Genomic DNA, 22,637 nt, shown 5'->3' on the forward strand with positions numbered 1-22,637 from the left:
TATAAGAGATGGCGCTGGAATTAGTTAACGGAATGAATGAAACAACGAACGAACGAATGAAATACGTTTAATGAATGACAGAACGAATAAAAGGATAAATTTTCTTGACGTCAGGAAGGTAGATGTCAGGAATTAAATAGTGTTAAACAAAAGAAACTCTACCTATGATAAAACCATCCAAATTATATATCAGAAGTATATAAGTTGGTTGCCCAAGTATCTTAGAGAATATCGCCATACTAAAGGTTGCAATGATTGCTTACCTTGTAGATATCAGCTGTACTATGGAAGGTTACCACCAATATTAAATACAAATCATACCTTGACCGTGTACTAATAATCGGGCATACTGCCGTACTCACAGTTTCACGGCATAATGGCATTGCTCTAATGGGATAAACGGCTGCTTAGTACAAGGTTGTGACGCGCTGAGCCCGGCGGTCCTGCGGGCTCCGGGCCACTCCGCCGTCGCGAGCCGACACTACGGCCGTCCAATTGCCGCTAATGGCACCACTCCAACGCGTATCCGCTTAATCGTCTCTTAAGACAAGAACAGGTCCCAGTTTGTCTCGTGATCTGTGAGGTAGTGGTATGCTTATCCAGTTACAAGATTGACTATATAATTCCAAGTTATTGTGTATTTCCAAAATGCGGTTAAGTTCCCATCAAAATGTTACGAAGCTTTACTAATACACTAAAACAAAAAGCCTGGTGTTGTGCTAAATAAATTAAGCAAAGAAGCCAAGATGGACTATAACAGCAAATTCATTGTAAATATTTCATGTCCAAATTTTAGATGCCTTTAACCTGTATACAGATATAGATATAAACATTTATAATGAACGGCATTAGTGTAACCGCAGATAAACTCGGAGTGGGTGTGGAGACCAAGGAGAAATCGAAACCAAAGAGAGCAAGCGTAAGGGAGAAGTTGATGCAGATAAAATCAAATATAACAGTAGAACCGATTATAGCTTGTTACATTATGTCAAATGTATTTTCTGGACTTGCAGTTCAAAATCTAAATCTGGAGAAAGCATGTCGAGTTAATTTGGGTTACAGCGACGAAATATGCTCCGCTTTGAACAGGAGGCAGACAGAAAATTACACAATGGAGGAGGCGGAAGTGCAAAAGTTAACAGCATCAGTACAAGCTTGGAAAAATATCGTTCAAACGGCATTTCCTTGTATTTTAGTGCTATTTGTTGGCTCGTGGAGTGATAAAACAGGAAGGCGGAAAGCGTGCATTCTTTTGCCGATAGTCGGTGAAGTCCTTTGTTGCACTAGTTTCATTCTGAACACATACTTCTTTTACGAATTACCGTTGGAGGTCACGGCTCTCTCGGACTTATTTCCGTCGTTAACCGGAGGCTGGATTACTGTCTGCGTTGGTGTGTTTAGCTACATTGGTGACGTAACGACGAAAGAAATGAGGACATTCAGAGTGGGAGTGGCCAATTTGTGTATGTCCCTCGGAATACCGATCGGAATGTCTCTGAGCGGTATACTTTTGCAACAGATTGGGTATTATGGTATATTCCTCATATCGAATTGCCTTTATGTCACTAGCCTTATCTATGGATATATACGCTTAAAGGATCCGGTCATATCTCAAGATCGTCAAATAGTAAGTTGGTTATATATTCTATTGTCTGTAGAAATGTGGCAGATGTTCTATTTTAAACTATAATTTCAGTCGACAGCCCATTGTTTCGATACTACCAACGTCAGATTGAATGTGAACAATTTGTATTGTCAATGCTCGACTGGTCCTACGAGTAAGTGATAAATTGCTACGTGCTCACAACGCAAATTCGATTGAAGGGGAACTTCGTAACGCCCTGTCGTTGTTTTTACGCGAGGCTCAGATAGGTGTCGGGCACATTGGAAATATCGTGCCAGGACATTGTCTTCTCGCGGATGTCATGTCTGGCGCGATCATTGAATTTAATTGACTTGCTAGCAATATACGTCTATTCACGTGTGAAAGTTTTACTACTAGCTTTAAAGGTTGAAAGAGGAAGAATATAAATTTAAAATATTTAAGAACTTTAAACTAGCGTTAAGCGTTAAATAGATTGATAAAAACAACCATGATATACAAACGATAAATGAGCAATTCCAAATATTTTGAAAATATCTATGATTGAAATGTCAAATTATTTAGCTTGCTAAAAGTAATTTAAAAACAACGATAAAATTTTTAGAAATAATTCAGGCACATAAATAATTTATATTTATTAATTATTAATGAGATTATTATTGGTAACCATCCTGTCATAAGAAATAGGGGAAATAAAATTCCAACAGAACGATTACAATGAAAATTTCCTTTAATAGAAAAAGTCACATGATTAGCATTATTTGCTGGAACCATCATAAAAATGCAAATTTGATCACAACATCCTGTAGTGAATCTACTACTCAATATTGTCTAAAATCTGTTACTTTAGTAAGTGGTTAGGAAAATATGTTAGTAGAAACACAAAGTACTCAGTGATTCAAACTATTTAGTCTTTGTAACACGAAGAAAATGTTCTCTCCCTCAGTACGCCTTTTAGTTCATATTTATACTCCAAATACGTATTTCAAAAACCAAGCTTTGTTAGTCGAAATTATCAAAATATCATGACGTCTTACTTGGAATTCCGTGTTAAATTCTATATCTTGAACATTTTGTTAGGACTCAACATGTCGAAGTCTTTTGCATTCCCCTTTCCATTCTTGATATCGAGATTCTACAATACCGTCAAAGAACTGGAAAATGTCATAGTTAACAATCGAAGAAATATTCTTATATTTGCATACAAAAGCGTTCAGAATTTTATTCATTATTAAGCTGCACGTATTGGGACTTATCGTTCCATTTCGAGCTGGATTACTCGCTTGCGATGTTAAGCTTATTATCAGAGAAATTGTCTCATATGCACATATTCCTACAATATGTTTAACATTACAGTTAAAAACCATATTAATTAATGCTCAATATGTTCTGCTTAATAAACAGAATTATACTATATTCATAATAATCTTATTTTAATTTTTTGTTTTAAATGTTAAGTTGCCAAATTGTATCCGTTTATATCAACAAAGGATTACGCATACAGAATTAGATCAATTTTAAGGTAATTTCATTCTCATTTAATCCTGGCTGTAATTGCTAAAGAAAAAGTCAGTGGAAAAAGAAAAAAAAAGTGGTTTGAAATTGTCATTCGATATTCAAAGAAACAGTTTCGAGATTGCCAGTCTAGATTGTATGTAGTCCCCTGAAAAAAGCTGCGTCTTTAAGAAGAAAAATAAGATTCCAATTTAATTTTGTTTTAGGAACAACCAGTAGGTTGCCGAGGATGGGTGTGCTCGTTTTTCGACGCGCGTCATGTCAGGGAGACGCTAACTGTTGCATTCAGGAGTGGACCGCGCCGGAGACGGCTCAGAGTTTCGCTCTTGATAGTTGTCGTTTGTGTTATTTTTGGACCTTTACATGGCAAGTGATATTCCTTTACACACTTCGACATTCAAACCTTAACTTACATATTTTACAAGCATACTTTCTCTCTTGTCTGAATTGTAAGCAATCTGGCCGATTATAGACCATCCTTTAGCAGCATTCCCAAGATACGCTTCAATCTCTGGACCAGTATTTAGCTTAAAAGTTTTTTATAGTCCTTGATGGTTGAGCCGCAGCTCGTGTTCTTGTTATATCTTATAGTTAATTTACAATATTTCTTCCGTAGGTGAAATGAACGTACTGTATCTCTTCATGAGGTACAGATTCAACTGGGATGAGGTGCAATTCAGTATGTTCTGCACCTACAGCATCATCACGAACTTAGTGGGTATGTGTTTCATTGAGTTTATCATTACGCTTATTACACTTACCACGACATAGAATAAGACGCAGTAAAGATTTGTACCTTCAAAACATTCTTGCTTTTCATTCGTTTAGTTAATCAATTGGAAGCTTGATTGCATATTTGGGACGGACGTAAATTTGGAATCGATAAGGGGAATCGCTGGTAATGTAGAGAAGCACAAACGTGAACTATACGTTTGATATTATTTTGTGTTTGAGTGAGATGTAGAAACGTGGAGATTCGTATTGTTGTAGGCTAAGGTCTACTTAAAAGATAGCGTCATCGTATCGTGTCGTATCCAGAATATCAATATATTTATTTTTACAACGACTTTTGTTATACCCTACTCATTGTCATTTTGATGACGTTGCTATTATTTTAAAAATATGTTTTTTAAATGTCTTTTAAGATTGCTAAATTAAAATATTTCTTTCTTGATACTTTGCTCTTACGTGGATAAGTGTTAGCCTATTATTGATTATACACGTTTTTGTTTATTATTTTGGTTTCGTGTAATATCAAGATTAGTGTCGCGTTCAATCCAAAATATTGCACAAGAATTATAAGTAGACACAAATGTACAATTCCAGTTTTTTTCAAAAAAAAAAAAAATCCTTAGTCTATATTTGCATTTATTTTAAAATTTCAAGGTCTTTTCTTGATTTTTATAAGTCGTTTAGAATTTCTTATGATAAAATAATAAATATTCAATGATTTTTTTGTACTCACTAAGTTTTTATTTTTCAAAATATCCTGTTGACATGTTTTACAAATAGAATGTTTTCTGTTGGCCGATTGGCCCGACGAGAAATACGCTGCAAACATGATTTAGCAACAAATCTTATTTATAAAACCATACCTGTTCAAAACATTATCTTTGTAATATTATTTGAACAGTATAGGAAGAATGACAATCTGTTCAAGTGTTTTGGCAATGGTAACTAACAGTAAGTTAAAAGTTATCATACATTTTATGCATAAATGTTAAGAATTACTAACTACAACTTGGCTGGAATTCGAAGAAAAAAATTATGACGTCACAGCGTAACTAGACTAGCTGTCAATCAATGTTATCCTTGAATGTTATAAATAAAATGAATAATAATAATCCTTTCTAATTCAGATGTCTGATCTTCATTGCCATGCCTTCACATTCAATCAAAGTTTCCTTTGAATGAATGTGAAGAGGTAATTACATTGGTTTGGGTAGGCCTAATAGAGATGCAGACGAGAGCGAAAGCGGGCCCGTGGTCCCGTCCCGATGCGTTGGAGGAACAGAGGGGTTTAGTGGGTATGCCTTCGCTATGGAGGAGAATCCCATATAATTACCGCGTCCTCCCCGGGGCGCGGAGTATGCATAAAGCATTCCTCTCTGGAAAAAAGGCCTAAAAGAGATAGATGGATTGCGTGAAACTTGATTAAGAAGGAAGTGACGAGTGAAATGTCTTGAGTTAGATTGTGGAACGAAAACTGATGCGGCTACCCCATATGTGTGGAATGTGGACAAAGAGATGATGAATATCTTCATTTTAGATTGAATGCCTTTGGATGAATAATGGAATAATTATTTTACTAAGAGATTTTTTACATTTTGCTTAATTTCAATTTTTGACGTTTTTTTACCGTTTTTTTTTTAAATACATAAAAATGTTGACTATCCATCTCGATTTCTAAAACATATTTTTCAGTATCGTGTCTGTTCAGTTAGTAATAAATTATATTTAATTAATATTTATTCACTGACAAACTGAAGTGTCTTACGCAAATAATTCAAAACGAAGCGCGCCTAATAAATGAAATTATTTATAACCCAGATTATGTTCTGAAGTCTTAAAATTATTATATATTTTATGATTAATTACTAATTCACAGAACACTTAGTAAAGTTATTGTATACACAATTATAAATCAGAATATTATACTCCTAAAAAAATACCAATATTGTAAATTCTTATAATACTATGTTCCATAAATAATCCATGAAATCCACGAGTGCGTTACATACTTTTAGACATTTTTACCGAGAATCATTTGGCGTGAATAGCGTGCTTTCGTTACAAAATCAAGTGTCAGAATAATTAGTGAGGGGACATAAACGTTGACATTTTAATAAGGCTAGTGTTGCGCTGATACACCGGCCCAGTTTCGAACTTTCTTCTTAACAATACATAAGAAATATATCTTCATCAGTGACAGTGCTATTTCACACTACTTCCTGGCAAATTTCCACTCATGTGGGATCGGTGCACAAGGTTTTTATAAACCTTAAGGTTTTGGCTTATTTTACGGCCGGTCGCCATAACGATGTTTCTCATTGTCCGACTCCTGTACCATTTGTAACCTCCTCAGCCATTTGTAAGTTTACACTTCAGTGTTATTTCCTCTTTCGAGATCCGTTCTCATGACTTTATTCCCTGTAATTGAAGGCACGTTTATGTAATTCGCGTTTTATTCAACGCCATTATCCTTAATTGTCTGGGTTGGAATGATTTACACAAAAAAGGACATCGCTACATTTCCTACTATATTTACAGGGGGTATTTATCTACTTTATACACGGTTTACACTAATTCTAGTCTGTGCAAGATAAGTAAAGGGTACGACATCATCATCATCACCAGCTCACTGTACTTCCCCACCGAGAGGGTCGGAGCCTACCCTGTGTTAGGGGTGACTAGGCCATAGTCAACCACGCTGGCCAAGTGCGGGTTGGTTGACTATATTATGAATTTCTGCTCAGATATGTGCAGATTGCATCACGATGTTTTCCTTCACAGTAAGAACGTCGGAATATGTAAATCGAAGATCGAAAAACATATTAGTACATGGCGGGATTCGAACCCAGGATCTGCAGATTACAAATCAAGTGCTTAACCGCTGACCCACCGACGATCTATACGGTAACGAAAGGTTACTTACGACTCTAATTTTGAAGTCTTTAACAATCAACTACGAAAGAAGATATTCTAAAACTGAGTAACATCATCATCAGCTCACTATACGTCCCCACCAAGGTCCGTGGCGGAGCCTACCCTAAGTTAAGGGTGATTGAACTGAGTAACACAACAAATCAATTAGGGTAGTTTACGTCTTCAAATTACTATCATAAAATAAAAGTTAAAATAAATACCTTAGCGTTTAATAACAATATTTCTTCGTTTCGTAAATCTTACCTACATGCTAAGTAAGATTTAGTGGCTAATTTAGATTTAGAGGTACCACTCTCATAGAAGCTCGGCGTATGTTACTGAGCTAATGAAATTCGGCTGTCGCCGTGTCGTATTCGAAACATTAATCATGACTATTCCTTCCACCTTTAGTTGCGGTAAATTCTACCGGAAATGTTGTTATTGTGACATACAATATATTGTTTAGTTGCCTCGTATATCATGAGAATTACATTTTAGCTTTACTGTGACATTTTTTAATATTATGTGTACATCTTTTTACATGATTTCTACCTTTATGTTTAACATATAAATGACATTAGAATGAATCTAAATTATTTTAATTCAATTATGGATACATGAAATTGAACAGTTAACTTACTTTAGTACATTTAAAATTATGACAGATTGATATAAACAGTTATACATTTATGAACTTGAAATAATCAGCAAATGAAATGTTGAACTGCATCTTCACTTTAAATGTTTAGAAATTAAATGAAAGAGAATTATCCTATGTATAAAAATGAAAGATTACAAAGACAAAAAGATTATCATTTAACTTCATAGAATTAACCAATAAAGTCCTCTGTAGCCGGAACTAATCTCTTGTTCTGCCGCTGCTGAAGGAAATTATGAAATAAAACGAGTTCCGCTCGCGACTTAATTTATTTCCAGGTTAGGCAATTTAGCTGCTTACAAAGAAATTATACGTTATATAGTGTTTTCAAAATTAATAAAAACGTAATCGTAATAAAACAAGCTTATAATAACATAATAACGTGCTAATCTGGGACTAAAGTGGTCCATGTAATACGTTTGGATAAATCCATCTAAGAATCATCAGCTCACTATAGTTCCCCCCATTGAGAGGCTCAGAGCCTACTCTAAGTAAGGGGTGACTAGGCCGCGAAATCGTGCCCGTGGTCACGATGCGTTGAAGGAACAGAGAGGTTCAGTGGGTATGCCTCCGATAAGGTGGAGAATCCCACATAACTGCCGCATCCCCCCCCCGGAGGGGGCGGATCATGCATAAAGCATTCCTCTCTTCCTTCAAAAAAAGGGGTGACTAGGCCATAGTCAACCCCGCTGGTCCAGTGCGGGTTGGTTGACTTCACATATATCTTTGAATTTCTGATATTAAGTCCCAGTATAGCCTGCACTTTATTGGACCCGCGGGTAGGTGATCGACTCCGTGACCTTAACCCTATATCTTTCCAACCACACCACCACAAGCTACTGACTGTCGCATGTTCATAGTTATAGTCTGGTGCTTTGGTGTTTGTTTAATTATTGTAATATTGTATCAGGTCTTTAAAATTAACTTTCTATTACCAGGTACGCTGTTCTCTATCAGTATATTTAGCGACTTCATGAAACTCGATGACACCGTGGTTGGCATCATCTCCTGCACCAGCAAGATTCTCGCCTCTTTTATCTTTGCCTTCGCTACAACCACTACTGAGATATACATCGGTTAGTTTTACTTTTCCTTTGCTTTTATAACTAGTAGCGTTTGAGGATTATTGTAGAAAACATTATTAGACGTTTGTAACAACGAAGGACTTGTAAATTGCTTTCAATTTATCGGACTTAGGTCACAATAACTAAGTGTGGATTACTTGAAATTAAAGGTGCATAAATCTGTAAAAAGTATTATAAAAATCAGTCTTTGTTACATTAATTTTGTCTTATTTTTTATCAGAGTTTGTTGTAGATCTCTAAAATTTGTATCTAAAGTGCGGGTAAAAAAGATCTTGTACTTACAATTTAGTCTTCTCTCAATGTCATTGATATGGTTATATGATTTGCAGCGCCCCTGGTGGAAATATTCAACGGAACTTCCTTCATTGCAATGCGGTCTATTGCATCAAAGTTGGTAACGAGTGAAGAGTTGGGTAAGTAAATTTAATTAATAAACCGAGGCATTCTAAGACTAAAATCGCCAGGTTTTGATGAATACCCATTGTGTACTAAAGGCCTTTGTCTTATCTTGACGTAGTTTGTAATATAAACAAAACAAGCTAGAGTAGAGAATTAGATGAAAATTATATATACTGGTAAAAACAAACAAAACACCTGTCTTGTCCTGTGTTTTATATACGTGACGCACAAACTTATATCATTACCAAAGGTTCACGAAGTGGCACGTAGGGCTATTGTGTTATAAGATTAATAACCATTGTACCGCATCATACTGCAGATAACACTGACACGACGCGTATTCTTTTGTCATCTAAATATTTACATAATTTACTAGCTGTCGCCCGGGACCCCGTCCGCGCGGGATTAAAAATAGATGTTGGCCGATTCTCAGACCTACTCAATATGCTCACAAAATTTAATGAGAATCGGTCAAGCCTTTTGGGAGGAGTATGGGAACGAAAATTGTGATACGAGAATGTTATATATGTATATGATAAGATTATCACATTAATTAATTGTTTGTTTGTTTATGTTTCAAATATTTACTATATGTCTAGTCAATACAAATATTTGTGTCTTGTCTATATTCGATTTTGTTTTTATTTTCACTAACTTAACTTTAGTTTTTATTATAAATCAATAGATGTCGCTGTACTCAAATTTTTAGTTTTAAAAATTTCATCACAAAATTAACATTCATATGACCATATATGTTTTTAATGATCTTCATTCGTGGCTTTTAAACACGTTTTTCTTTTGCTTTTGGATTTTTTATCAAAATAATATCCCAAAATCCATTACATTAGTTTTGCATTTAAACATACTAATACCGTAAAATCAGATAAAAACGAAAATTTTTGCATAAAACACTAGCTTCTCTAAATCAAATGACAGAAATAAGCATGGAATTAAATAATTTTAATAATTACTTGAAACCAATTTTAAATTAAAATGCTTATTATTAATGATAATTTAATAGATTTTAATACGTTAAATTTTGTTTTGCAAAATTATGAAACATGCATAGGTTATTAACGTTCTTTAATTTTCTTTGTAACTTTTTTAACTTCTTTAGTGTCCATTGATTTACAGAAATATTGAAAAGTATGCGTATTTTTTTGTTAAGTTAAAAAGAGGATAAAATTATTTATATAAATATTTTCCAAATCTTTTTAGTAATGTAACAAATTATTCAGATTTAAAAATATCTTATTGAATGTAAAATTGGTTTCTTATAAATATTTTTTTGATAAAATAGCCGTATAATTGATTTGAAATTTAAATATTTTAATAGTTTTTATGTAGTTTTAATATAAAGGATTGACTGGTAAATTTATTTTGGTCTTAAATATTTAGCGTGTCAATTCTTTGCAATACTTTATTTTTGAATTATATCTTAAAACCAAATATGGTATTTGATTAATTGTGTTCTTGCCTTTTCATCATCATCATCATCATCAGCTCACTATACGTCTCCACCGAGGGGCTCGGAGCCTACCCTAAGTGAAGGGTGATTAGGCAATAGTCAACCACGCTGGCCAAGTGCGAGTTGGTTGACTTCACACATATCTTTGAATTTCTTCTCAGATATGTGCAGGTTGCATCACGATGTTTTCCTTCTTCGTAAGAACGTCGGATAAATGTACATATGTAAATTGGAAATCGAAAAACACATTGGTACATGGCGGGATTCGAACCCAGGACCTGCAGATTGCAAGTCAAGTGCTTAAACCCTAAGAATAAATTTAGGTCAAATTAGGGTTATTGTTTTTTTTAGAAGTTTCGAATGAACATGAAAATATAAATATTACCTAATTAAGATCTGTATAAATTCTTGAGCGACATCCCTCTTTGTTATAATGTTTTTTTTAATTAGTTTGAACATAAATTTTAAATACATATTCACCAAATATAAACTATTGACCAATCTACTACAAAAGGTCATAGCTTTTATTTTTGCTATGAATGCATTTGTTGTGTGCATAATTTTAGATTTTTAGAATTGCATGTCTTTAAAACAACAGGTTTTGCTTGACTTGATTCCGATCTTCTAGGTCATTTAATTGGTAATGCAAATCAAATCAAACCAAAGAAATATTTATAAAAAAATCATTCGAAATTTGAATTAGAATGGCATTACGCCAAATTGAATGTAGTTACAGACTATTAAGTATATTGGAAATAAATATTTTTTTTATTAAAAGAAGAAATATCCAATATAATATGGATTCAACCAATAAAAATAAATTCTACACTGTTTGGCCGTCAGAGACTGCAATCGACAATCGTTTTACCTTGTCAGGTGGTACAATCTTAGTTAAATGTTTCTTGTTTACATTCTTTATCCTTTAAATATTAAAAACCAGATTTTGTAAATAAATACGAAGTAATTCTTTTAACATGATTTTAGTTTTTTTTGTTTCGAATACCCATTCCCATAAGTTGCTAGTTGTGTTCATTAAAAAATATTAAATCTGAAAGACAGTTCTTTCTATAGGCCGTACTAGGCCAGAGTGGTTCACTTTGGCGTAGTCACGACTAACAGTAGGCTCCGAGCCCTTAAGTGAGGTTTTATATGAGCTAAAGACAACATTATTGTAACCGCGAGTTTCCATTACCGAAACACCTATTTGGAAACAATTGGCTATCTCAGATTTTGTAATTGAGTATAAGGACTTTGTAATTGTTTCGGTAGTAATTACCGAAGGTTTGAGACTCCTGGAAAAATATGCATTTCAGTCGAATGCACTTCAATTTATTTGAAATTAGGTCAAGTAATTTACACATGTAGTTTGAAAACATTTGGTCACAATGAAACCGACATACATAAGCCCACGAAATATTCGTCTTAATTACGTTATAAAATTGAAATTTTGATTTCCAGGTAAAGTAAACTCGTTATTCGGGTTAGCAGAGGCTATGATGCCGTTGGTTTATGGCCCGCTGTATTCAAGAGTGTACATGGCTACGTTGAACGTATTGCCAGGAGCAGTGTTTCTACTGGGCGCTGCTATGACGGTTCCAGCTGTTGCTATTTTTGGGTAAGTAAACCAATGAACTCTGGAATATTAAAGACTATCTATTTACTAGATATGTCTTGTTATTTTTAAAAAATTTCCGAAATTTAATTATTTTTTTGCCAAAGTATTTTACTCAACTTTCATCTGCCTTCTTTTACTATTAGTTAATTAATTGCAAAGTTTAACCAAATTTGCTATAACATACAACCATAAAATAATTTGATTGGTCCTGATATAAACATCTTGTATATCTGTTATAAGCAAATGTGTAAAAAATCTGTACGACTTGTAAAGCTGAGTTACCAAAACCGGCTTAAATTAAATTGTGCTAAGTAAAAGTAATAATATATCAGACCCCGAGCCGCGCAAAAACTTTGCAGTCAAAAACTTTTTGAGAATTACAAATGTATTTTCAAGGTGACCAACAGATAAAATCGCTTTGGACAGCATTTAAATAACATTGCATACATATAACAAATAGCGTTTAAAATTAAAAAAAAAACTATTTATAACTTATAATTTGTATTTTGAATATTTGAGCGTCCTTTTTAAGCTATTGATATGTTTGATAAAGATGTTTAACTTGATATGCAACTGCAATACATTCCGGTTTCATTTCGAGCTAACTCAATTCAGTGAGTGGTCAATACTTTCATTAACGACGTCAAATTAAATCCATTTAAATTATTTAAAAGTCTTAACACATGGTCAGTCTTCGATGAACAAGCGTAGCGTCAGAATGCTACAATTGATATTAAGTTAATAATAAATTTCCAGGTGGATGTATTTCGAACAAAGGGAAGATAATAAATCAGTGGATGAAGTTGACAATTTGAATAAGGAAGTATAGTGATGGAAGTTGTGTGCATTAATAGTGTTGTAACAAAAGCTGTCTTGACTTTTAAGAAATGTAATAAAATTTTGCAAACAGTGTTGTTATTCAATTTAATTTTACATCAGTTTAATTAATTAGTGATTAATCTTAATTAAAACTCAATTACGTGTTCCTATGCGTTGATACAACAAACAAAAGAGATCTTCCTCGCATAAAGTCAAACAATAGACCGCTAGTTTTGATTTGTCGTCGACAGCTGTCCGACACGCTTTACGTTTGAATCGAACAAATATCGTTTTACAATACTGTGGAAATGTGATTTTTGAAACTGCATTCGAAGAAATATTAATTAAAAATTTACTAAATTTAAAATCAAGAAATTTTTAGTGAAAAAACTTTTTAAAAAATGGAAAAAGAAAAATCGAATACCAACGAAGATGCAGTAGAGGAGACACTTGTTAAATCAACTGATGATATAAATATAAATGTAATGACAAGGAAACAGAAAATGCAATATCTAAAATCTAATATTACAGTGGAACCAATATTAACGTTATTTATGGTGCCCAGTGTACTTTCATTACTTGCAGCACAAAACCTTTATATTGATAAAGCATGTCGTGTGAACTTGGAGTACGGAGACGAAGTGTGCCTGGACTTACGCCTTCGGAAAACAGCAAATCACACGATCGAAGAGTTAGGAGTACAAAAGCTAATAGCATCTGTTCAAGCTTGGAGGAGTGTTATCTACACAATCGTACCAACTGTTCTCATGCTATTCGTTGGTGCTTGGAGTGATAAAACGGGAAGAAGGAAAATCTGTATGTTAATGCCCATCTTTGCAGAGTTCATGACTTGCATGATCAATTTAATCAACACTTATTTCTTTTATGAAATCTCTGTGGAATGGACTGTGATCTTAGATATTCTTTTTCCATCGCTCACGGGCGGTTGGTATACTATGTTCCTAGGTACTTTTAGTTATTTATGCGATATAACTTCCAAAGAGACAAGGACATTCCGCTTGGGGATTCTTAGTCTGTGTTTGACGATAGGTTTTCCCATCGGTATGGGATTCAGTGGTGTACTATTAAAGTATCTCGGATTTTATGGTGTTTTTAGTATTGCGGGTGGAATTCATTTGTTTAATTTTTGCTATCTTTACCTTAATATAGAAGATCACACTTGGCTTGAAGATAAGGACAAGGTGAGTTTATAAAAATATATACATTTATGATTAACTTGTATTTGATAGTGCAATACATATTATTTTTTTATAGAAAAAGCGCAGAGGATTTTTTGGATTCCTATCAGAGTTTTTTGATTTCAATAGCCTCAAAGAAACTATGGGAATTGTGTTTAAGAAGGGAAGAAATAATCGACGACTTCAACTGTGTCTTATTCTTACATGCGTTTGTTTACATTTTGGTCCACTGATGGGTAAGTTAGTTATAAAAGTCTAAATATTTTGATATTAGTACTAAGAGTAACTTTCAAGTCCCAGACGACAATGCAGAGAGAATGTAGTTCATTTTCATTATACTTTGGCCTCATACCTCATATTTTGAGTATTTTATAACTCTTTATTTATTATTATTGGTAACCTAATGTTTTTTTTAAGCATTATCTTAATTTTATATCCTGAAACTAAAAATTACTCAGCTTACAGTTAATCATTTCCTCTACCTGGCTAAGAATCTAGAATTTAAAATAGATATCGTAATTTATATTATGTTAATACTATTTAATATTATCTTATTGGCTACGATGCCTGTCTCAAGGTCAAATCATAAAGACCACAATTCTATAACCAAGCTTTCAAAATAATTAATTAAACCGTACAAAATACTCGAAGTGTACGCTTTTGCATATTTAATCTTATATCTTTAAATGAAAAATTATATATATATATATATATATATATATATAATTGGAATCTCGGAATCGGCTCCAACGATTTTCATAAAATTTAGTATTTATCGATAATCGACTTAATAAACTTAACTTTTTCTATCGGTAGGATCGAAAGATATTATTCATATTTCATCATTTTATTAGTAATTCGTACTTAAATATGATTTCCAAAAAACACAATTAAAAAAAAAATACTGAAAATACGGTCATCCAGGTATTAGTTTTTTAAATAGAATTCATAGGACACTTTGTTATTACATTATAAAGAATGTAAATTCTTAAGTTTATATTATACTTTGTGTAGGAAGAATATGTTGATATAACATTTCTTAGAACAATTGAATAGAACATAGACAATAGAAATATTTCTTCTATGGCATTTTATCAACAAAATCTGGATGACCGGTATTTTTTTTTTTAAATTGTGTTTTTTGGAAATTATATTTAAGTACGAATTACTAAAAAAATGATGAAATATGAATAATATTTTTCGATCTTACCGATAGAAAAAGTTAAGTTTATGTTTAAATTGATTATCGATAAAACACGAATAAAATGACATTTTCCAAAAAATGATTCCTAACTAGATCGATTTATCGCCCCCGAAACCCCCCACATACTAAATTTTATGAAAATCGTTGGAGCCGGTTCCGAGATTCCAATTATATACAGGGTGTAAAATTTTTAAGTTTTTAAAAAATGCCATTAATTTTTTTTAATATCCAGAGGGGAATTTTTATTTTATTTTTCTGGTGACCCTTGTGACCACCTCTATCATCCCCCTTCCTATATACGTAACCTTTTGGGACAGCCTGTATATACAAGAATTGCTCATTTAAAGATATAAGATTTGCGGAAACACGTCACGGATTCAACATGGTAGAAATAGTTTTCTTAATTCACAAATATCTATTAATATTTAAAATGCGAATATTTAAATGGTTTGCTTGATGATATCTCCAGAACGGATGCATATTGCTAAATTGTAGAACATAGTCTGGAAGAACAGATAGGCATAATTAATTCTTTTTTTAATTCCTTAAAGACAAAGTTGCTGGCGATAGCTAGTTAAAAATAATTTGAAAATTTAATTTAAAATTCTAAAAGTCAAAACATTTAGTAATATTGAAAAATCAATATCCGTATCCGTAATAAGAACTCATTTGTATTATGGATATGGATATGTATGTAATGGATATAAAATGCAAATCTTTCACATCATATTAGCATAAATAATAAAGTATATTAGTATGTACTTTATTTTGTATTCATTATTATTTGAAAATTTAATAGAAGTAGAAAAAGAGTAGTCTACTTATCCAATTATAATCCATTTGTTTTAGGTGAATTAAGTGTGATGTACATATTTGTTCGCTATCGCTTCAACTGGGACGAAGTGAAGTACAGTATATATTCAACTTATAGTCTCATCATGCATTTGATTGGTAAGTTATCAGAAACCACAAAAGTAAAAGAAGAAAAACATACACAGCAATAAGTTTTGTTACGAGTGTTTTGTCAGTGTGAAACCAAAGAAAGTATGGATGGATTGTGTGAGAAAGGATATGCGTAGGAAAGGGGTAGATCCAGCCATGATTTCGGATAGAAATGTATGGATAAGTACATACTGTACCGACCCTCCGTTGGGTTAAGGTTGATGATGATGACGAGTGTTTTGTCAGTGAAATTTAAAGGTTAGAAAGAAATAACAGAACATAATTCTTTTAAACTAAAAACTATTTGGACAGTATTAATTTAAAACTTTTAGTACGTTTCATAAAAAAAATCTAATTACGTTTACATATCTCTTATTTCAGGTACAGTCTTCTCGATAAGTGTTTTCAGTAAGAAAATGAAAGCCCACGATTCTGTATTGGGAATTATTTCAGCGTCAAGCAAAATCGCTGGTGCTCTTGTCTTAACATTCGCTGTCAAAGACTATCAAGCTTACTTGTGTAAGTGATTTTGAATGATTTAAATATGTTTGCTATCTAATAATTTACAAGACCTCTTCCAAGAAAAATGTTACTCGTGAAAATCTACATACTGTACCCCTATTTAAATATTTCTAGAATTAAAATACTTTCAGGTTACTTATGAAAATTTGAGTGCCAGAGATTTAAAGCTTCCCTTATACAAATAAGTCGAAATCTTTAACACCTTACTTGTTTGCCTCTGACTTCTATCTTCCTGTCCTTTATCGTTAATGTGCAAGTGTCCTTAAAATTTATTGTTTTCAGGTCCATTAGTAGAAGTTCTGAATGGTACAGCGGCTATAGCTTTAAGATCACTGTCATCAAAACTCGTCTCTTATCAAGAATTAGGTAATGTATTTTCGTCATTATTTTTAACATTAATTACTTTGAGAGTTTAGTTTTTGGAAAGTCAATAAATAGAGTTTTTTGCAAATGAATTTATTCCCTCTATAACCCAGCTCTTCAAAGGACCGAAGCAATCCGTTGATTATGCTGATGATGTTCTCGATGGAATTCTATTATTATTTTTATGGGATAACAATTAATCCCGTATTTTATTTCTTATCAATTCAATTCTTTATATGCACGACGTGAAAAATTATTAGAGTAATCTGAATCATTATCTTCATCATCGTCGTCGTCGTCATTAGCCTTTGTCAGCCCACTGCTGGTGATAGGCCTTCCCCAATAACTTCCATAATGTGCGGTCCTTCGCATGTAGTCGCTTTATTTAATTCAAATATTAAATATAAAGCCGCAAGATTTGAGGTCTGAATTCTTATACAATTCCTATACATGTTTACAGTTCATTTAGTTGTTGGCCTTCAAATATTTGGCTATATTTATACGTCCTTTTTTATTCAGTTATTTTTTGTACACTAAAATAGCTTACTTAATTACGGCCAGTTGTAAAGTTTGACTCAATGACTATATAATTATAGAATTAAACTTGTTTTATTTCAGGTAAATTAAATTCGTTGTTCGGGATGGTTGAAACTATAATGCCCTTAATCTATGCACCGATATACACCAAGGTATATGTAGCATCACTTCACATCTTACCAGGGACTGTGTTCCTACTAAGTATTGCGTCTACGATACCCGTATTAGTGATATTTAGGTGAGTTTTTTGCCATTTGGTTAATTTTAAATCTAATTTAGTTAACTTTAACAATAGTAGACGCTAGCAACAACAATATCTACGCAAATAGGCCGGCTCGACCGGTGACGACCACACAAAAGCCTGGTATGAAGCGAAAGCCATTCCGCTTTTCGCCTGATGAGTTTGAGTCCAGAAGCCCTAATTTTAGAGGGAGAAAGTGGATGTGACGAAGGAATGGATTCAAAGAAAGGAAGTATTCATTGATTGTGCCATCCTGTTCTCCGTCGATTTAAGTAGGCAGCGTATCTGCAATCCCGGATGTCGATGGACAGCGGTCGCTTCTCTATTTCGGCGAAATTTGATCGAATCTTACTCGTTTGTCACCTTATGAAATAAAAAAGTCTGTTTTGCATGAAGCAAGCGACTTTTGACACTACAAATCGTCAGATGGTAATTTACTGATGTTTCTTAATTTAGCTTAGACTAAAATACCATTTATTATAATCTTAAGGACGACATGATCTAGTCATAGATAAATATGCAATAAAAAATGGCTTGTTTTTTCTGAGTTTTTTTCAATTAATGATTAAAATAGTGTTGTACAAAACTAGATTTAAATCGCCAGTGTCCATGCACGAAATTCTAGCGGTCTCAAAATGTCAGAAGAGTTATTCTTTTGACCTTACACCAACCGGTCCCCAATGGTAATATTTTGAAAAGCATTACCATTAAGAATTTTGGATGAAGAGATTAAATAAATTAATTTCTTTATCTTTAAGTTTTATTATTAAAGCTATTCTTTTTTAGTTGGTTTTACCATGAACATCGAAAGAGTGTAAAAGAAAAAGAAATGCAGATTTTAGCAAAACCAGAAGAATGTGATGATAAGAATGAAAATGATGCAATGCTTGTAAAGAATTCTCAAGTTGAATGTAAGTATAACTTGAGTTGTCACTTAGTGTGAGATACAGAAAGTAAAGAGGTACAACAGAGAGTAAGTAAAGGATAGAAAAAGAATTCATAATTAAACCTTTATTACTTTATTTTTTACTTTTAGGTTTGCTCCATGAAGTCAAAGCTATAGAACAATCCAATGGTTCTAAAACTACTCACGAAAGTAATAAAGTTTAAAGAAAATTTTGTAATTTCAATATTTCTTTTTTTTAATAAGCAAATGTAATGTAAATCAATGAAATACCATGTGAAAATATTATTGTACATACCATAATATATAGATATACATATTTTGATTGTCAAATAGACTTAAACGTATACGTAACATATAATTTTCATAACTTAAATCCCACTAAATGTTATAAAATACCATAACAGCTTCCTCGTAGAAAATTAACTCAATAAATAAATAATTAAAAATAAAGAAACTCTTTTTATTTTCGATTAAACTTCATATTAATTTATTGATGATTATATTTTATTATAAATGTAAAATAATATTCAATGCGCTTGTATGTCTCTTGAACAAAAGACACAAGTAAATAGCTAAAAACTTGTTATGCAAAATTGCCTAACAAAATCCGGAAGGTAAAATTATAAAAGGCAAAATCCATATTTCATTAACAAAATCCTATAAATTAGAAAACGAGTGACATCACGCTGTTACTAAATACCTGCCGCTTACCCGTTAATTTAATTCCTGAGCCACATCAGTAGCGCCCCTTTTAATTACCAACGTTTAATGAATAAGCGAAAATTACCTTTTGTTTGATTCAAAAACCTTTTATGCGACGTTGTCGGTTATCTTAATGAGCTTTTATAATTTTATACATAAACTAGCTATGCCCGCGACTTCGTCCGCGTGAAAGCTTATTTGAGCTGCGCGCGGTACAAGATTGAACTTAGACATTACAACATTGTTTTCCTAATTTTAAGTTACGCCTTATTACATAAGCTACCTGCCAATAAAAGTCGCGTCATAATCGGTTCAGCTATTTCATAGATGAGCGGGAACACACAAACAGATAGACAAAAATTGTTATTTTGATGTATGTACAGGTTATTTTAATATTAAAAAACATACACTCCAATTGCTTATATGTATAGATTTAATAATTGATTGACACTGGTTGTACAAAAGGAACAATCTTATGACACAAATTAAAAATATTCTCACTATATTTATCGTTGGTTTCTGAGACCCAAATCCCTAAATAAAATATATCATTATCTCGGTTTTGTCAAAGATAATCAGAGATATGTTTAATACAGGTAGACTCAGAAGCCAACGTTTTAGTAAATCTGTTGTTTTCTTTACTATGAAGTTTTCATAAATGGCCGATGGACGAATGGTGATTTCGTAAATGTTCATTCTAGAGCTTATCCTGGTGTTTTAGCTAGTATTTTAACTAGTCTTTTGCTTTTATATCTATCTTTTTTCTTTTAAAATAATTTCACTACGTTTCTTCAAAGTCCGTACACTCTAAAGTATTTCCTTCTTTCATAGTTCTGTTAAAAGCTGCAAGCGAAAATAGTACTTATTCACATGTGATAAAGCGCATAAATTTAATTTACATACGATGGACTTTAGTACGCGACTGAGAATATAAATAAGACTTAAAATTATCCGCAAGTTATTTCACTGGCTCTTTAACTCGTTGTATAAGATAAAATAAAATTTGCTTAATACAAACGGTTAACGTAGTAACATGTTTTTACACTGTTTACTTTAAAGTAAAAAAAAATCTCAAGACTATTAAAAAAATTGTCAATAAACAACATTCAAGATAGATAATAACAAAATTCTTTTTCCTGTATCGCTACTGGAAACAACAAGGAACTGGTTTAAACCGTTGTATGGATGGTTTGTATTCATTCTGTCATTTTAAGATGACAGATAAGAAATAAATAAAGTACTTATTATTAGTAATAGTTTTTTCTACAATATAAAAATAATATTGAGTTTTTAAATATGCGCCTGTGAAAAAAATTGCAGCAAATCCTTAAAAAATATTGTCACCCTATTATGCTGCCGCTCATTTGGTCAAAGCTTAGTAACTAACCAAAGTATTACTGTGCGGTTTTTATTCTAAAGCTAAGATTTTCTTGCAGACACCGTGTTTAAATTTAATCCACATCATGCAAGGGATGAACCGATGACTTGGTCAAGGTTGCGGGAGTGCATTGGATGCGGGCGGCACAGGACCGGGCATTGTGGCAATCGATGGGGAAGGCCTACATCCAGCAGTGGATAAATCTAGGCTGATTATGATGATGATGATGATGATGTAAGGGACTACATTAAATATAAATTCCGGACATTCAATACTTGAAATAATAGTTAGTCAAACTTTTTTTCAATGGCGTTTTGGATTATGACATTTTAAATTATTGTTACAAATAGCTCAGAGATGCGCAACTTTTTGAGGTACTTCACTAATTCACTAATAAATAAATAGTACAAATAAATAGAATTTTCTAATAAAATCTAAGGCACAGTATAACAACAAATAGTATGAGAAAATCGCACAAATTCACGTATTGAGTAAAACCAACCTTATTTCAACGGAATAAAGTACACTGGGCAAAGGTTACACTAGTCAAGAATGTTACGGGGCTACTGGGACCATAAATAAGAGTTAAAATTATCCACAAGTTATTTTACTGGCACTTGAAGTCTTAACTCTCTATTCCGTTTACCATAAACTTTAACGAAAATCTATTTACGCGTAATTTTATCTTATTTTGATGTTTCTTTACTTTTATGTTAGACACTCGATTGGAATCTTTTGTTTCAAGAAAAAAAGGGTTATTACCAGATAGTTTTTAATATATATTTATCTTTTTCCTATAACATATTAATCCCATTATAAATTCAAAACATAAATGATATTTTCTTATCAATATTACTGGCAATCTTCGTCATTTGCGACCTCATTTAATTGCGATTAATGACTAAGCAAAAATTGTCTTTTGTTCGATTCTAAAAACCCTTTAACGCGACGCCCGCGCGTGTCTTAATGAGGTTTTCGTATTTTAAACACAGTTTTGAAAATAATTAATGACCCCGAGTGAAAGGAGCAATGTTTAATATCAAACGACCTCCAGTATTCATGAAAGATATTTTAATTACGAAAATCATACTTGTAATTTAATATAGACATTAAATTTTGTGGTTTTACTCTGTCTATACTCGGCGGCAAACACAGTTCGATGTTCTTTGCTCGTACCTACTAAAATCATAAGTCTAATGTAAATTAATTGGAATACTTCTTGCTTATAATTTCATTCTCAAAGTCCTTTAAAAAAATATATAGTAGAGAAGCCAACCAAAGAGCGTAAACATCGTTCCAAAAGATTACACTTGAAATTCATTTTTCATCGGAACTCAAATAAAAACAAATTAAACGTCAAAATAGTGTTATTAAAAAGAATTTTCTTTTTCTTGTTATGTTGGTGGCCGCTTTCTCGTTTGGAACTTTATGATATACTAGCGGGCCCTACGACTCCGTCAGTGCGGAATTATAAAAAAAAAATGGTATGTGCTCTTCTAGGCTATGTTCTACATCTTTGACAAATTCAACCATGAACCGTGCAGTTGCATTGCATGCCATTCTGGAGATACTTTCTAACAAACATTCATCCATCTATCCAAAAGTTTATTATATAAGTAAAATAAAAAATATATAAATTCAATGAAGTATCAGAAAACGAGCTCGGAACAACAATCTCATGTCACAAGTTTCAGAAGCTGAAATACAAATGAGGAGGAGTGGAAGTGAAAAGCAATGTTTTGCTCTATGTGATTTACCTCCGCCCTTAATTACGGTCTGCGTTGCGTAAAATTATAAATTCAGCTCGTTTTGCATACGTAATGAATACAGGCAAC

At 32.7% G+C, this 22,637-nt stretch overlaps 2 protein-coding genes across 2 annotated transcripts; both read left to right on the forward strand.

Annotated features, from left to right (window-relative positions):
• The first annotated feature begins 474 nt into the window (after window positions 1-474).
• LOC106125548 (proton-coupled folate transporter-like) lies at window positions 475-12,916 on the forward strand. The gene is made up of 7 exons (XM_013322796.1): window positions 475-1,627; window positions 3,325-3,484; window positions 3,735-3,836; window positions 8,360-8,497; window positions 8,836-8,919; window positions 11,832-11,988; window positions 12,745-12,916. Exons 1-7 carry the CDS (start codon window positions 839-841, stop codon window positions 12,815-12,817), a joined length of 1,503 nt encoding a protein of 500 aa, XP_013178250.1. The 5' UTR covers window positions 475-838; the 3' UTR covers window positions 12,818-12,916.
• LOC106125547 (proton-coupled folate transporter) lies at window positions 12,600-19,123 on the forward strand. The gene is made up of 8 exons (XM_013322795.1): window positions 12,600-14,009; window positions 14,083-14,242; window positions 16,060-16,161; window positions 16,534-16,671; window positions 16,957-17,040; window positions 17,656-17,812; window positions 18,602-18,726; window positions 18,852-19,123. Exons 1-8 carry the CDS (start codon window positions 13,209-13,211, stop codon window positions 18,923-18,925), a joined length of 1,641 nt encoding a protein of 546 aa, XP_013178249.1. The 5' UTR covers window positions 12,600-13,208; the 3' UTR covers window positions 18,926-19,123.
• Window positions 19,124-22,637: the final 3,514 nt, after the last annotated feature.

The sequence above is a fragment of the Papilio xuthus genome, unplaced genomic scaffold (assembly GCF_000836235.2).
Source record: "Papilio xuthus unplaced genomic scaffold, Pxut_1.1 DF825928.1, whole genome shotgun sequence".
NCBI lineage: Eukaryota > Metazoa > Arthropoda > Insecta > Lepidoptera > Papilionidae > Papilio > Papilio xuthus.